The sequence below is a fragment of the Magnolia sinica genome, chromosome 8, assembly GCF_029962835.1.
Source record: "Magnolia sinica isolate HGM2019 chromosome 8, MsV1, whole genome shotgun sequence".
NCBI classification, from domain to species: Eukaryota; Viridiplantae; Streptophyta; class Magnoliopsida; order Magnoliales; family Magnoliaceae; genus Magnolia; species Magnolia sinica.
In genome coordinates, this window is record NC_080580.1 from 79890650 (window position 1) to 79909435 (window position 18786).

General features: G+C 36.9%; 1 protein-coding gene and 1 long non-coding RNA gene across 5 annotated transcripts in view; both read right to left on the reverse strand.

Annotated features, from left to right (window-relative positions):
- Positions 1-665: 665 nt before the first annotated feature.
- LOC131254077 (uncharacterized) lies at positions 666-1352 on the reverse strand. Its single transcript, XR_009175479.1, has 2 exons — positions 1231-1352; positions 666-862 (listed from the first exon to the last, which is right to left on the reverse strand). It is a non-coding gene; the product is annotated as an uncharacterized LOC131254077 (long non-coding RNA).
- Positions 1353-3329: 1977 nt separating this feature from the next.
- The window catches only part of LOC131253491 (uncharacterized), a 68945-nt gene continuing 53488 nt past the window's right edge, over positions 3330-18786 (reverse strand). For all 4 annotated transcript variants that reach the window (XM_058254516.1, XM_058254517.1, XM_058254514.1 and 1 more), the window contains 7 exons: positions 14817-14986; positions 14344-14422; positions 13069-13324; positions 11807-11852; positions 4903-5011; positions 3685-3747; positions 3330-3587 (listed from right to left, as the gene is read on the reverse strand). In XM_058254516.1, the coding sequence (XP_058110499.1) occupies positions 3507-3587; positions 3685-3747; positions 4903-5011; positions 11807-11852; positions 13069-13324; positions 14344-14422; positions 14817-14986 (804 nt within the window). In that variant the 3' untranslated portion in view covers positions 3330-3506. The remainder of the gene's footprint in view (positions 3588-3684; positions 3748-4902; positions 5012-11806; positions 11853-13068; positions 13325-14343; positions 14423-14816; positions 14987-18786) is intronic.

An 18786-nucleotide genomic window follows, 5' to 3' on the forward strand; every position in this document is an offset into this window, starting at 1 on the left:
CATAAAACAGTGGGGAGAGTGATGCCACCCTTAAAAACTTCTAAAGGCCACAAAAAGTTTTCAATCAAGCTTTATTTATATTTTCCCTTCTTTAAAAATGGATGAACGGAATAGATGAAACACATACATCATGGTGGGGCCCATAGAGCACCGACCACCAGCCACGCCAATATGTACTAGGAAATCACATCGCGTACCAAGTAAACAAAGTTAGGCCCATGTTGAATGTATGTGGTCTATCTACGTCGTCCATCCGTTTTTCCAACTAATTTAAAGGGGGGGTAGTATGATTCTTTTTCAACTCCCTTTCATCTTAGTGAGAACGATGATGTGATTTTACACCTCAAACCTCTAAATTCATGTAAGGTAACCCACTTGATTTTCAGAATAGCATGATTCTTTTTCAGCTTCCCTTCATCTTAGTGAGAACAGTCCTGCAATTTTACATCTCAAACCTCTAAATTCATGTAAGGTAACCCACTTGATTTTCAGAATAGCATTATTCCTATTCAACTTCCCTTCATCTTAGTGAGACGATCATGCAATTTTACATCACAAACCTCTAAATTCATGTAAAGTAACCCACTTGATTTTCAGAATAACATGATTCTTTTTCAAGTTCCCATCATCCTAGTGAAAAGATCACACGATCTCAAACCTCTAAATTCATGTGGGATGACCCACTTGATTTTCAGAATAGCATGATTCTTTTTCAGCTTCCCTTCATCCTAGTGAGAAGGATCATGCGACTTTACACCTCAAACCTCTAAATCCATGTAAAGTAACCCACTCGAATTTCAGAATAGCATATTCTTTGTCAACTTCCCTTTATCCTAGTGAGAAAGATCATGCAATTTTACGCCTCAAACCTAATTAATGTGAGGTGACCCACTTGATTTTTCAGAATAGCATGATTCATTTTCAACTTCCCATCACCCTAGTAATAACGATCATACAAATGGATTAGACCTTCACACGCGCGCGCGTGGATACATGGAACACTTGCCAGAGTTTCGCATCACTTATTGTGGCGCGATCTTGTTTCTATCTGCCTATATCACTTTTATTTTAATTAGCTGGGGAAGGAGTCAAGGGCACTATAATATGCCCTTGGCAAGACACGATCCAGGCATACGCTGCATTAGAAGATTATACACTACCAGCTGGGATATGGAGCTGGGTGTTAACCTTTCCTCTGTTTTCTGTTATATATACAACAGAGAGATCTACCGAGCCAATAAGAATGGTGAGGCCGCTTATGTACATGTGCCAACATGGTAGGCCTGTGTACGATATTGAAGCCATTCACAAGGTAGGTGTGACCATAAAGACGTTCTCACTGAAAAATAAGGGTGGTTCAGTCATTAGTGGGTCATTTTGCTAGAATGAGATCAGCATGTTGGGATCCTCATGATGAATAGATTTTCATATCTTATCTATATGCCATGCAGCCACAGTGGTGGTGTGTACATGACAACATTAGCAAACCACGTGCAGAACCTGTGTATTACTTGCAGTTAGGGGTGTACATCGAGTTGAACCGAGTCCAGCTGGCCTCAGCTCGACTCGGCTCGGCCACTGGCTGACCTCAGCTCGAACTCAGCTTGGCTCAGTCCTCAAGCTTGACAGGCTAACTCGGCTTGATTCGGTCAGCAGCTAGCTCGGGCCAGCTCAGGCCGAGTTCAAGCCAAGATTGAGCCGAGTTCGCCATTGAGGCATTTCCACGAACATCTGAATTGCAACTTCAAAATCCCACCGTTTTACAAACAGAGGCAATGGTTTTACAGGTATTTTATCAAACACCTTCTAAGCAATATAAAAACAAAGAAAAACAAAGAGAAAAAGCGTATTTGTTTCATGTACATACCTTCCTTGCCACCAGCCACATTTTGTTGAGTCATTTTATCAAATAGTTGGTGAGCAACATCAATGGCAAAGTAACCGAGTCACCGAACTGGTTCGATCCGAATTCGATTCGAGCTGGATTCAATCTGAGTCGAGTCGAGCTGGGACCTGCTCGAACTCATTTTTGAGCTCAAAAAATCAGCTCAACTCGGCTCGAACTCAGCTTCGAACCGAGTCGAATTAGGCTTTTTCGAGTCGAGCGAGCTAACCAAGCTAGCTCGGTTCGTGTATACCACTATTTGCAGTATCAATGTGGTTTTTTCAGGGCTTTTGGTTGAGAATAAACAATGCAAATCATCACCCATTATGGTGCAATTTGGGTGGGTTGGGGTGGAGTTGAGGGTCAACTCAAGACCAACCCAACCTTAAATTGGGTATCAAATGAAACTAATTTCAAAGTATTTAGGAGTATTTGATGCAATGATCATCGTATACACTCTAATTTCGAAATTTGTGTTGGTGGTTTGATTTGAGAAAATTTTAAGAAAATTCAAAATTTCCCCGGTATCTCCCAAATCAGTTGCAATGTTGCACTCCAAACATGAAATTAATCATATACGAGGGTTGATCTACTAATTTGTTACGTCTTTATCATTTTTTGAAAAATAAAAATTATTTGTAATTAAAAATTATTAAAATATTATGTTCTTTTTTTCTTTTTTTCTTTTTTCTTTTTTAATTTCCTTTCATCCAATTGTCAATTGAGACTAATTTCAAAGTTTTTAGGAGTGTTTGATGAAATGATCATCATATACACTTTAAATGTTATGCATTCAATGTGAATATAGTTGAATTAGTTAGTCAAACAACGCACAACTTAGGACCCTATACAAAGGAAACCTATTATGTGCACTTCTTTTTCGAGATGTTATGATTTAAAAATGTGTATTAAGGTTTTTTTTTTTTTTTTTTTAAATCTCTAAAATTTCATTGAAAAATTCAACCATCTTCCCAACGTTTTTCTATGTTTCCCAAAAAGTGCAATAAATTACCCAATACAAATGATATATCCCGTGCAATAACCAACACGTATCTATATCTCAAGTATGCGATATATAACGCAATACTGATATTTCAAACACTAGCTAGAACCATCAACATGCGGGATTCAAGCAATAGCTTGAGCCCACCCGGTCTATTTCAGCACTCATGGGTGTTGATATGGATCCCCAGCCGGTCTGGATTTTAGGTCCAATCTAATAATAAAAGCCATAAACAGGCATCGAAATGGGACCAAGCCAAGCAACAATAGAAAAACCGTCAAACCTAAGACTGTTCTCAGCCTATCCATCTCTCGACGCCTGAATATAGAACCCAAAGACAGCCTGGCTTATCAAATCGGCTGGCCCTTTAACAGCTCTACATGTTGGCTGAGCCTACCTGCGTATGTAATAGTTTCTTTGAGGCAATGATGGGAAGTTGAATTGAGCAATGGTGGTCTTTAGGTGTCCAAGTCCCAAGCCATGATTTCGAAATTTTTTCATCAACGGTCCACTTGAACATATTCATCAGAAGAAATGCACAACACAGCCATTTATTGACAAGGTTTATGTTCAAATCCTAAGAAATTGATTGAAACACCATCCATCCATGATCTGGATTTACACGGATCTCTGAGAAGCCAAATCAAGCAGTGTACGGAAGAATTGCTGAGGATACATGGGAGGCTGCTCAGAAAGCGCCTGCAATGATGTGTTTCAGTCAGCTTAGTTAGTAGTAATATTATAAAGAGAGCTGTCTTTGTTATACTATTGAGAGATTTTCTCCTCATTATGTTACCTGATGAATCAAGACAGTGGAAGGAGTCATTCCTGGTACGGTGTTAACCTCTATCACCAACACCTACAATAGAGAAATTGATGATTGTTGAGTTAATGTCCGAATTTCTAGTTGTACAAGAGCTTTGGATGGTTAACGCATGGAACACACTTGATTTCTTTTCCAGTGTCATCATAATGTGTTTTGGATAGTCTTTTTGCAATATCAATACATCCATAAAGATCAGAAATGAATGCGCTGGAGTTTGGTATGTAGAAAACGGATGCGAGTTTCTTGAAACACCCGTTACAAGGAGTTCCTTGTAACCCAAAGGCTCATCACGATGCCTGTTTGAAATCCACTCTGTTCATCAGTTTTTCCAGATCATGTTAGGATAAGGGCCCAAGAAATGATGTAGATCTAAGGTTCAAGTGGGACCCACCATAGGAAAGAGTAAAGATGGAAATGCTCACCATTGAAACATTCTTGGGGCTCACCGTGAACTTCATATGCCATTCAACTTGTTCATAAGGTTATTCCCACCAGGATGAAGGGAAAACACCAACCTGATCGAAAACTTCTGTGGGCTCCAAGAAGGTTTCAATGGTGGGCGTTCAAGCCCCACTTTTTCTTGCAGTGTGGCCCACTAGAGTATTGTATCTGCCTCATTTTTGGGCTCTCATTCTAAAATGAGCTGGCAAAAAACTGATGGATGGAGCGGATTTCACATGGACTACACAGTTTGCCCCACCAAGCTTTTTGTTACAGGACCTCCCTATAATAGGTGTTATAGGAAACTTGTCTGGAGAAGACTGTAAATACTACTTAAGTTTTTATGATAGTTCCATCAAAATGAGGTGTTTCTATTAAACAAAACAGAATGCATGTAGACACATGTGCATAGCGTCCAGACACAAAGAAATGCACATTTAAGTAACCTTGCATGAATATGCATAAACAAGGCATACATGTATGGATGAGGAGATGAAAGAATTTGGCCATGGAAAGCTCAAGATTACATACAACTACGTGAAATATTGCACTATGCCTACATTTATTTAATCCAAAGACAGCATAAAGCGACAAATACAGAGACTTTGAGACTAGCATGGCCTTCTTAGGATGCACAAAAATCATGGTTTGGGATGTGTCTATGCCATTTATTTAAAAACCAAGAATCATTTACTCTTTTACTTGTAAATTTATCAAATAATAATTGGAAAGTGTTCTGTATGGTACCTCTCCAGTGTCTACATTAACAAATGCATCAATACGCGAAAATCCTTCCAATTCCAAAGAATTTGCAATTATTTCAATGCGCTCTTTACATCTTTGCAGGGCTTTGTTCCTGGAAATAAAAAAGGTAAGAAAGAAACAAGTATTAGAATTGACTGAGATTTCTTAGAGAGGGATGAAATGGCACCAAGATGGAAGGGAGACCTTGATTGTTTACGGATGTTAATCTAGAGTACATGAATCATGTTCCATCTATACTTTACACTTCTACATTGCATACTAATAAATACCAAAATGTAATTGAGGATACATATGTACTCTACCTGTGTGGATGCAATAATCAGATAGTATTTCATGATATGTTGTATGTTGTATCATCTAGAAAAACTGATCACATATATTGTATCATCTTTCCCTACGAAAATGCCATGTGTAGGACATCAGTACCATGAAAATGGTTAGCCCAAACATCAAGACCATGCTCTAGAAAATAAAGTTGATCCCATCAGGGGCCATACCTCAGTTGTCCACTGATTCCAGCAGTGAGGCCCACCTGATGAACAGAACAGACTGATTTTTGTGGCATGTGATCTTCATGGCGAGACCTACTGATTTCATGGTATTGATGTCATAGACTAGTGGCATGTTGATAGAAGGGACAGTGTGATACCACAAGTGGTGGTACCTTGTTTGTATGTGATCAGGTTTCTAATTTGACTGAGTGCAGACTACATGTAAAGTTTCCGAATACGTGTGTCAGTAGGCCGTGTATGGCCAGGCCCACATCATATGCCCAAACCCAGCCCAGGCACGTGACGGGCCAAAATAATTCAGCCTGAGCCCAGCCCAAAATGTTTCTGCTAGGCCTGAGCCCGAGACCAAGCTCAAGCGTTTCTTAGGTGGATCACAGACTACAAACAAATATGAGCTGTGAAACAGGCTAAAAATGCAGTCCATTTTCTTTCTTGGGTGGGCCACAGGCTAAAAAGGAAACTTCGGTGCTCTAATTATTTTTTGTATGATTCCATTCCCATATAGAGTAAAATGAGCTGGTTTTTTAGCCAAAGTTCTATTTAGTACGACCCACATGATGGAAGAGATTGGATCTCATACATCTGTGACATTGGCACATGTGGTTGCATGTACGGCCTTCAAGCTTGTGTGTTATCAAACTATTTTAAAGTATAGTCATCTACTGAAGCTCTTGTACAACCTAGCTTCAACTGTAGTTCAAACTATGATGATAAAGTCCTCCAGATGAATGGTACTAATTTAACATCACCTTGCCATGTGTACAATGGAAGGTACGCTACAAGGGAGCCTGGTTCCATGAACATGGCTCAAGGAATGCTAATGTGATAGAAGTGTGCATAAATGGAGCTTTCATGGGTGTCCTACATAGTGAATGTTCAACAAATGGATCATCATCTGTCCATATCTCAGGTGGACCATGCATGTAATGAATGGCAATTGGTTATAAAATTTAAAAATAAAAAATAATTGCCAATTCATACTCACATGCATGTGCAGCTCACCTAATGAGTCAGTTAGATTGGCCTTTTGACCAGGACACGTGCACTAAAGGGACTTAATGGGCATCTTAGATCGATCACACTTTTCACATTAGCACTTTATACCCATGTATGCAATAAAAGTATCCTTATTAGCTATTTTCAACATAAGATCACTTGAGGCATTGACAAAGGATTGAATAATATTAGATGAATAAACCAATGGATCACATTTATGTGCACATGGCCCCCCTCGTATAGGACTATCCTTAATCACAATCTAAAGAAAGAAAAGCAAAAGTTCTACCCATCAAAACAAAATAATAAACCTTGATAACATCAACTATGCACATTCAATAAAACATAGCACAATGATCTGAACCAAAAAAAAAAAGTCCGAATATAAATTTTTAGAAGAAAAGTGGAACTATAATGCACATTTAATAAACACAGTTCAACGATCAAAGAGTTAAAACATCATATATGATGATCATAGATGAAAAGGAAAAAGGTCTTAATATTGTCATATAAAAGTCATCAAAAAACTTGAATGAGTTTCCAACATCTTTAACAACAGGAATTCTTTCCTCCAACCAAATCATATCAAACAAAAAGAAAACATGTACACTATCTACAAAAAGAAACTTTGCATTATGCACAAAATGTAAGTATCGATCATCTTTATCTTCCTGTTATATCAATAGAAAGAAACTATGTACTATCTATTATGAATTCTAATGACCTCACAAATGATCATAAAAAAGAAAGTTGGTGCATGAGTAAACCTTTGAACAATCCGTTCTATCACGTGTCCATGTACATTTTAAAGAGCTACTTTCACTCAATTATGGTAAAAAGAATTATAAATAAATGACTATGGGTCAAACAAATGGCCATTGTTTTAAATAGCATGTAGTGTATATCATAGCGTTTCGCCCTTTATAGCGTGTAGCGTAGGCTACACAATACTTAATATTTTACTCTTGCCCGGGTGGTAGACTCTCAGGAGTTCCAACTCCTGGTCAAGGGTTCGAGTACCCATAGGGGGTGAAATTCCACCAGCGTGAGTGTGTGGGGTGTGTGTGCGTGTGTAAATATATATATATATATATATACACACACACACACACACACTTAATATTTTTTAATTAAAATAATAGAAAAATATGATACAATTTACAAAATGCATAATTCCTAAAGCTTTTTACTGCGAATCTGGATCACCAACCACATATTTCCATGCAAAATCTCTCTTTTCCTCCAGGCATCACAAATTCACGATATATGCTACAATTTGGATGGTCCAAATTGATTTAATGTAGTGTCACATGTGATGGGGTTGAGTCACCACCATTTTAAAATAGGTGTTGAACTAACATAGAAGAAACACTTACAAACAAAGATTTTAGGTAGCATATGCTACCTGCACTACACATTATGCTACACTACATGCCCTATAGTTTACACTACCTGCATATGCTACATAGCGTTTTAGTTATGCTACGTTACATAGTGTATGCTATGAGCGCTATTGAAAACACTGTGAATAGCTAACATTCAAATTTTAATTTAATTACCTCTATTAATTGCGTGATCCATCTCGCAACCAATCTCGTGTGCGGATGAAGGCTTCCATAATGTCAGGAAGCAATGAGTTGTGATATTACCCCACCACTTGTGCTAATTGTCGCCTCTGAAGCAACTGTCGATATAGGAATGCCTAGAATGTCTTAGCCCATTTGAGCAAGAGTAGGATACTTCAGTATATTTATTTTTCACCAAGTTAAGCCATTAAATACTTCTCGACTACGTCAAGAAGAGATGGGCTCATCGAAACATTGATTAAGTTCTGATTTCATGCATAATATATTTGATTGTGAAGAAATAAATTGGCCATACCCTTCTAATACATCAAATTTGTCATTTAAATAAGATGAAACACCTCCCAACCATACCACACACACAAACACAGATATATATATATATATATATATATATATATATATATATATATATATATATATATATATATATATATATATTCTGTGTGGATAAAATGGGCCATGTACTCTTCGACAAGAACATGGATACTATTTTGAACTCTAAAAATATGAGCTTGGGCATGATTTCTGAATATTTGCAAAAAACTATACTACAACAACTTCGTCTTAAATCATAGGTCTAGAACTATTGCCATTGCAAATTTTACACTATACTCGCTCCAATACTATTCAAATTTCTTTCTCATTCATTGAGACTTAATATTAACAAAAGAATCCGAACTTATAGATTTTTTTTCGTTAACAATGCACGAATTTTCCAAACTTCGTAAAAGTAAAGGTTGGAAGTTAAATATGTGGTGTGTGAAAAAACATTTGTAATATTATAAAATGCTTTTAAGATTTTGAAAATAATTTCAACCTTCTTTCAATCTTTAATAGATAGTAGTTCATCATAATTTTAATCATGAAACTTGAGACAAAGAAATGATTCTTTAGACTCTATAGTTGCCTGTAGCATGTGAGAAGTATAGTTCAAATTTATCAGTACATCTAAGCATAAGCTTTTTTTTACTTGAAACCCTTACTAGCTGGACAATCTCATTGAACTTCTATTGTCTTTCATGTGATGCGTCAACGTGCTTAATGCTTTCGAGCACTTTATGAATGGCTTCTTATATTTTTTCCAAATCATCTTATCTAATAATGTTTAAAGATATGGGCACCATACCACACATGAAAAAACTGGCCACCAAGAAAAAGCATACTTTTTCCAGAATAATAAACTCCAAGATTTGAAGCTATAACATTGTTTGTAGTGTAATCGCCGAAAATTATAGTCGCTAACTTGTTTTCTATATCCCAATCCAAAAAGCACATAATATTGGCATCTGTGAGACTTTCTGGTGTGTGGTGTTGTAACCATACAAGAAATAAGTATTCACTTATTTAAATTTTATTAATTATCAATGAATGCACTGTAAGACACATATAACCAAGTGTTTTGTTTGAAGTCCACATGATAGAAGTCAAACTAATGTGTTGAGCATTTATTCTTAAGATTTGCTTGAGCTTTTGCTTTTTTGTTTTATAAATTTTTAAGCAATCTAATTTGATGATGTTTCATGTCACCATCTTAAATCGAAGTTGGAGGCTTCAATAAACTTCTAAAAGTGTCATATTCAACAACGGAAAAAGGACATTTGTGAACCATAATCATCGTCATGCGCAGTGTTCAAAATATTGGTATTGCATTGCGCATCGCATCATTGGGATACAGATACGTATCGGTTATCGCATGAGATATATCATTTGTATCGGGTAATTTATCACACCTTTTAGGAAACATGGGGAAATTTTGGGAAAATGGTTGAATTTTTCAATGAAACTTTAGGGATTATTAAAAAAGACCTTAATATACACTTTTAAATCATAACATCTCAAAATAGAAGTGCGCATAATAGGTTTCCTTTGTATAGGGTCCTAAGCTATGCATTGTCTGATTGAACTAATGCAACTATATTCAAATTGAATGTATAACATTTAGAGTGTATGTGATGATCATTTCAGCAAACACTCCTAAATACTTCGAAATTAGTCTCAATTGACAATTGGTTGAAGGAAAATTTTGAAAAAGAAAATAACAAATTAGTAGATCAACTCTCATACATGCTTAATTTCATGTTTGGAGTGCAACATAACAAGCAATTTAGGAGAAATTGGGGAAATTTCGAATTTTCCCCAAATCGGACGACCTACACCTAAAATCTGAAATTAGAATGTATGTGATGATCATTTCATCAAACAATCCTAAACACTTCGAAATTAGCTTAATTGGCAACTGGTTGAAGGATTTTTATTTTTATTTTTTTTTAAATGGAGAACATGAAGAACCAATGGATATTGAAATCAAAGCTCCAACTCCATGATTTTTCATGCAAAACATGAAGTATTAATGTTAGGATGTCTTTTTATACACCACCCATTCAACTTCCAACTTTGGGAAAATTCATGCATTGTTGACGAAAGAGTCTGAGTTCAAATTCTTTTGTTAGCACTATGACCCAACGAATGAAAAAAAGAGTTTAAGAGTATTGGGACGAGTGTAGTTTAATATTTGCAATGCTTGCAATTCTGAATCCACGATTTAACATAAAATTGTTAGAGTATAGCTTTTTACAAATGTTTGAAAGTGATGTCCAAGCTCATATTCTTAGAGTTCAAGAAAGTATCCATGCTCTTTTCAGAGAGTATATGACCCATTCTATCCACACGAGGCAAAATGTGGTAGGGTCGGGAGTTGTTTCATATGGTATGAATAATAGATTTGATGTATTATAAGGGTATAGCCAATTTATTTCTTCACAATGCACACTTTTACCATATTAGTTTCCTTTAACAATGTTTATATAACTCAACAAGTGATTAACATGGCCGTTGAACTCCCATGTAGCCTACCTTCCATCGTACATGTGGTAAGGTGGTGTTAAATTGGTACCATTCATTCGATGGACCTTTATCATCATAGTTTGAACTACGGTTGAAGGTAGGCTGTACAAGAGTTTCAGTAGATGAATAGAAAGTTTAAAATAGTTAGATAACGCACACATGTTTAAAAACCCTGCATGCAACCATGTGTGCCAATGCCATAGATGTATGAGATCTGACCTTTTCCATCATGTGGGCCATACTAAGTAAAACTATGGCTAAAAAATGAGCTCATTTTACTATGTATGAGAATGGAACCATGCAAAATAAATAGAGCACTAAAGTGTGTTTTTTAACCTGTGACCTAGCTAAGAAATCAAATGGACCGACTTTTAAGCTTGGTACACAAATCATATTTGTTTTATAGCCCGTGATCCACCTAAGAAACACTTGGGTCAGGCTTGCGCCCAACATAAACATTTTGGGCCGAGCTTGGATTGGACTATTTTGTCCTGTCAAGGGCCTAGGCTAGAAATTGGGTCTATGTTGAACAATGTGGGTCGGGCTCGGATAGAGCTTGGCCCAGCCCTAACCTGTCCCGTTGAACCCCTAGATTGGATGTCACACAATTATAATGGTGGGCCCCACAAAGCTTTTATTGCATGCTCTCCTAATTAGACACTTCATGTAGGCTACATGTAAAGAAGAGAGGAGGTTAGTGCGGGCTACATGCATTAAAAGAAGTGAAAGGAAGCAGGTGTAATCTCTATTGTCCCTTGTGTGGTAAAATCCCGAGTGTTCCTTGCCAAGCAGCTAAATTTTTACAACGAACGTATCCTCCCATAAGTAATGTTGTGAAGATTAATTGCAAATAAAATAAATGTCCAAAGCTATTGGTGTTATATATAGTAGAGAAAGGTAGATGAAAGAGGCACCATGCTCCATCTAACAAGGATTCTTTCAACATACCCAATTATTGTTGTCGGAGGAGGAGTCAAATTGATGCCGGTGCCACCTATAAAACCACCCATCATCTATATTAACAAACAAAAATGTACATGGTACTCAAGATAATGTAAAATAGTAATACCGAAGGCATACTAGATAATCTTTAAACTACTCATCTCTTATGAAATAAACATTCTAAAATTATATGTTTTATGGAAATCAAAAGATAAGAACAGTAGAACTTCCAAATCATTGTAATTAATGCCAGTCAGCTTTACATATGGAAAGATTTCAACACATTTTAGTGACATTGGATGTAGGTCCTTTGCATTTTGTGCTGCTTTCATCAAGTTCATCTTTTTATGGAAACAATAAGATAAAAACACTAGAACTTCCAAATGATTTGTAATTAATGCCAGTCAGCACTACATATGCAAAGGTTTCACATATTCTAGTGATACCGGATGTAGCTCTTTTGCACTGCTCAATTTTTTAACTACTTCGATCAAGATCATTGTACCCCATTCCAAAATTTCTAACCCCGTTGAATGGGTGAAATGTGGCTGAAAATACATGTATGAGAGACACTGGATGATGGTCGATGATATGGAAGTGAAACGAACCTGAAATCCAAAATCAGTTCAGGAACCAAGAACAATGTGTACTAGAAAATTATGAAGCTTAATATAATGGCCAGATCCATCACCAAAGCATGAGTGTCATGGACAGGTGAAATCCTTCTTGGTGGGAGTTCATTGGCAATTGAAAATGGTTGGGACAATAGAAGCGGCACATAGAGGGGAACCCATATTCCCATAGAGCCAAATATGCATGTAGATCAATGTCAAATTGTCAATATGCTTAAGGAAACAAGTGAAAGGGGTAAGAAAAACTGCCATTCTTGAAAAAGGAAGAACATATCAATGACATATTACAACTCTGTGAAGCACTGGTTCCACAGGTACCATCTTAGGAGTGAAAGATACAAATTTCTCTTGCTTGGATGGACTGTTAGTTCCTAAAATTACCTTGAGAAATTGTGTTTTGTCTGTACACATTTCATAGGGGTTCCTGTTTATTCTTTGTTAGCTTTCTATTTATTTTGCTCTTCTATAATTTCTATGATTTTCCAATGTCCTAGCTTCTCCCATTTTTTATAGATACTGGCTTTATTTTTCACAAAACATAAAACTAGACATTCTTGAGAACGAGTATTTCAACTTCATAAACCCATCAAATTGGGCATCACAATAGCACGTCTATGATGAACAGGAAAGACATACCTTGGAATTTCTCCTCAAGCGATAAAATGTCACCAGATTCCTTAACAGTAATACTAGGACTCAAGGAGTGCATTGCTCCTCGCTTGCCTATAACACCAACTGTCACCTCCACCCATCTACTATGTCCTTCCCACTTGAGATGATGAGCATCAGCTTTTGTTGATTTTGATGAAAAACTAATTTCATCAGTTTCAATGAATGGTTCAAATATTAACAACTCTGGAGGAGGGTTTGGCATCTCAATCATCCCATGAGCCTAAACATTGATTTAAATATGTCAGTTAGCATCAAACATCAACATCCAAAAAATAAATAAAAAATAGTATTGCCCATATTGCAAGTAACGTGACCAAACAAAGGAAATGTATCATTCATGGAAATCGTTATGACTGCTTTTGCATACAATTACTTGAATGATAGTGAAACTGATACAAAGACACATATACTGAAACACTTCTGTTTGGTGGAGTCTATAAATGAATTCATCTCAATTTAGTTCATCATAATAACGTATTAGAGATCATAATTGTCGGTTCTCAAGAATATTTTTAACCTTTACCAAAAAGAAATTCGATCTCTAGTACATAATTTTTTGAAAGATCTCTGGTACATGATCACAATTAACTAAAATGTGATAAACTTAATTTAGGCATCTACCAAACAGGCCTAAGATATTCTTGATCAAGCATTCCATATTTGAGTGGATGGAGGAAAAATAAAAATAAAATTAGAGAATTACTTCATTTGATAGGCTCACCAAAAGAAACCAATACCAGCAATAATAGATATCAACAAAGGGACTTTATAAATAGGTTTATCTATGATTTGCTAAAAGACTGCTGGAATTTGTTTATCGCATTTTGGAATACACATCACTGAGGTACTGTTTGGGTCTACCATCACTGAGATACTGTTTGCGTCTACCACCAAAATTGTGGTCTGTGGGACTTCACAAGTGAGTTTAATAGGATTGGCGTTTAGAAGTTCCTATGTTATACTAATTGCAGGTAGAAGATAGAATGCAAGCATTGGTACCAGTTACGTAGAAAAGTGACTTGAAGTTTCACTAAAAAATTCCACATTTTCCCAATGTTTCAGTCAGACTGGTACATTCCCCAGTATCTGCGATATTTTTTATGATATCTTTACATGTTTCCATATCCCAAGTCATTGATACATGAAATGATAACGATACTCTGAACACTGAAACCAAGTTAAATACCACATAAATTTCAACAAATGGTCATACAAATTGAAGTGATACAAATGCTCAACCTTTGAAAAACTATTGGAAGGAAGACGTAGAAGACACTTTCGTAATGCATCTGTGTACACTGCAAGGTCCTCCGCAGAACTGCAGGAAGAATGCAATCAGTAACTAAACCAGAAACAACTACGATGAAGAAGAAATTCTATGAGTTGAGCTCATGCAGACATCTTTATGTTGCAAATCTTAACAGCAAGCTACAGCTGGCAGTTGGTCAGGCTTGGGCATATTTTTGGCCCTGCAGGTCGGGCCCATGCCTCAACTTCAGGTTGAAACAATTAACAGGCTGGTTCCACACCCAGGTTCATTTATGATGTATATGGATGGGGCCTTGGTTCGAATTTGAGGCCTGAATAACCACGATGACCAGACAGGGTCTGAATTCTAGGCCTGATTAACAAACAAATAAGCAGATTGTGGCCCAATCATATGCTAATCATACAGAACCCAAATTGGAAAAACTTATTGGATGTTTATATACCATAATCGAGCAACTCCAGTTGAGCATCCATCTCGAGCTGGTTTGATACATAGTGTTTCAGATTGAAGCTTTGTGGTCAGCTCATGCCAAATATCAGATGTATGTGCATTCAGCAGCTCCTCTTTGCTCCGTGCATCCTTTTGTATGGTGAGTACTCCCAAACTTGTTAGCTGTCCATCAAACAGTAGCTTATTCTTACATCCAAGTAGAATAAACCAATTCTATAAAAAACAATTATGGCTTATGACTATAGAAAAAGTTGAATGAATGAAATTAAACAAACTGGTATGGAATAAATATATCAACATAACAGAATTACCTGTCTCAAACCTTCTATGAATATGAAAATAGACACAGAATTTCTTGGTATTGCAAACTATATGCTTATAAATATGGAAATAATATCTTTAAAGGAGTTTCATCTATTCAGAATGATCAACAAGTATTCACATGCATACCTAATACATTTAAAAGCCCGTATAATAGAATATTAAATAAAAAGTTAATTTCCTTGCTCTAGTTGTTGGAACTCCTGAAGTCAGAATAGTGAAGAGGAGATGACATATTCATGAGTCGTGACGTTGAAATGTAGAAGACAAAAAAAAGAAGAAGAAGAAGAAGCGAATGCTTACCGGCATGACAGATGGGTACTAAATAGCTAGGCTAAGGGAGGATGATTGCTTGGGGAATGAGAAAATCAGTCAATTTGTGGAGAGTATTTAGGGGAACCACTAAATGAGACAGGGTGCTGCAAAGAGAACTGCTTCAACATGATAATAAGCAAGAGGGAAGGTGAGCATGGTAGAAAAGATAAATGAGGAAATGATTCTAAGGACATGAGAATAAAAGAAAAACAAAATCTACAAGAAATGTAAGTAGAGGGGAGACATATTTCTCAACTTTTATGTTTGATCATGATGACCTCGCTCAGTTGAGGTTATGGTTCTAGTTGGAATCCCAAAATAACTTTGTTAGGTTCATCCATCAAATTCTATGGCTACTACAGAGATTATTTCATTAGATATATTTTAAAAGAAAATGTTATTAGAAAGAAAGAGGAGCTGAGGATCAATAAAAAGCAAGCACTGATACAGAGGAAACCAATCAAGAGGGGTGCATCCCCAATAGCAGGAGGAGAATAGCCTGTCGCTTCCACCCAAGAGTAAACAAGGTATTTGACCCTAAATATAAGATTGGAAACAGGGGCACATGTTCCATCAAAAGTACGTCTGTTCTGCTCCTCCCATACACCCAAAGAAAAGTTACAAAGCAAAGCTGCCAAAGGACCTTGTGCTTCTTGCAGAATTGGTGGATCCTCCACGAGTCAAACTGTTGCAAGGAAAATGGCATGGATCATGACATGTCGAACTGCCTCAAAGCAATCCACACCAATTGTGAATAACGGCAGTGAATAAGCTGGTTGACAGTTTCAATGTCCCTCAGCCATAGCACCCATTAACTATGATCATCTTGCAGCAAGGTAAGCATTATCTCATTAGAGAATTGACCACTAATTATTCTAATTTCTTTTCCATACTTGTCTCTTATATCCGTAATAGTTATAAAACATCTAATTTACATCCCTAATATTTTTTGTACCCCCAAGGACACAATTGAGCTCCACATTCATTCTTAGAGGGAAAGCTATGTAGTTGATGGTTAGTTTGGAATCATACAGTCTTTGGAAGGAACTAAAAATGAAACTTCAAGAGTAAAGTAGCTTAAGTAGATACAATAAAGTGAAGGGAACTTTGGAAGGAACCAATAATCACCTTTGATTACTAGTTGTGCCTAGTGTTGTCAAAATCCTACAATTTACAATTCACGATTTACAATTTGAGTCAAATCTTAACCAAAACGATTTGAATCCCTTTTCTTATGAATCCTATGATTTTATGATTTGAATCCTATGATTAACAATTCAAATTATACTTGATTTCTTCTATTTTAAGCTTCACTCGGCTTTTATTTTATATATTTAAATTGGTGAGGGCTTTAAGAATCATTTAGAAAAAATCTTTCAAAAAGAAAAAAGAAAAAAAGAATCGCTTAGAAAAGGTAAATTATTCTATTTTGTTCTTTATAAGAGATTAAATGATATATATCCTCTTCAATGTAAAATCTTAGAGCATTTTTTTTAATGATTTCTTACTTCTTAACTGGTTGAAACACCAAATTGATGTATGACTTATCTAAAATGTTTTAATGGATGGTTACAATCATGTTGACTTATGTATTGCAAAATGGTAGTTAGACATCCAAATATCTTTTTTCGTTTGTCTACAAAATCAAATGTCTGTTTTCCAATGCAATTCTACATTCAAGAAAGGTAATGAGAAAATAAATTATTGAAAGGTCCTTGTGCGTTTTTTAATGAAATTTTTTTCGAAAGATCCAACAAAAAAAAAAAAAACACGTAATGAAAGGTAAGAATCATTTAATTTTTAAGTAATACCAGGTCATGATAGTGTTAAAGTTTTTAATTTTTTCTGATTTTATTTATATTTTCATATTTTTAAGAAATCATTAAAAAATCTTATGATTTACGATACAACTTGTGATTTGATACGATTCAACCCTTGTTAATTACGATTTGTGATACGATAACGATTTTGACAACATATTTATGCCGTAAATCCGAGATCTGAGAATTTCTCATTTAGAAGTCATTCAAGATTGGAAGGTTATGCACAAGGTAGTTCCGGTGGACGCTACTATCCCAGAGCGTTGGGATTCCCCTTGCTTCCAGATACGTCTATTGCGAGTAGTTGGACTCCTCAACAGCCAATTCCTCTCCTAGAGCCACTCGGTTGTAGCCCTCTTCCGCTAGCAGGCAGCCTACTAGGCCAGCTCCTCAACCCCCTGCGCCAACTCCTCAACAGGCCCTTCTTCACCCTTCCCTACAAGCTGGAACTATTCCCACTCCTAGCCATCTTATTGGGCAACATCATGCAACGGAACCTCCACAGAACTGCCTTCGCCCCTCCTTACATATAGGGCCCGTCCCTTCTTCTCCATCCAACCAGGCAACTGGCAACTATAGGCTCCCCATCAGACCTTCTCTTCTCCCCCTACCCTTCCGGCCACCCGCCCCCAACAGGCCCTCATCTGGCCACCTCATTTCGTCTCCATCAGCAACTTTTTCACATCAAGTCTCTCTGCCAGCCATCCATCAAGGACAAAATCTTAATGCGACGATCATCCACCCTTGCAGCAACCATCTCCATCTTGCTTACTCATCCAGCCCTCCAATTTGGCACCATTTGACGCAGGCCTCAACACTCCATGCTAGGATATTCTCTCTGCCCATTCCTCTATTGGGGAATTGTGTTGCGGTATCACACAGATCTAGATCTAGGATAGCAATTCAATGGCACCAAGTAATTACAAGAGAACACACATATTTAACGTGGAAAACCCTTTCGGGAAAAAACCACGGCATAAAGCGACATATCTCTAATATGAAAATAGAAATTACAAAGAGAAAGGACTTACACGATTCGAACAACCTCGAATCTCACCCTTGCTACACCCTTTGATAACCCTAGAACCCTTTTAGAGACCCTTAGAAAACTTTTAGAAAGCTTTAGAATAGCCCTAGGGACCCCTAGTTATACTTTTGGAAACTCCACTTACGCACCTAGTTTGGAAAATTCCGGAAACCACACGCGGACTGCGTAACCCTCGACTAGTCGAGCCAAGTCCTTGACTGGTCGAGCCTGACCCTCGACTGGTCGTGTGGCCCGAACACCTAAAAGAAAAAACACACTAGACTTTGAGTCGAGTTGTCCTCAACTGGTTGAGCAGCGCGGGAATTACAGATTTAAGACATCCGATTACAACAATCTCTATTATGTCTTCAATCTTCAACCGTGTAGCTTCTTGACCTCTTCTCTTATCTTTGCATCACATCATAGCTTCTCGTGCACACTCCGTCCTTCTTTTCCGTCATTCCCAAGCTCAGAGAAGT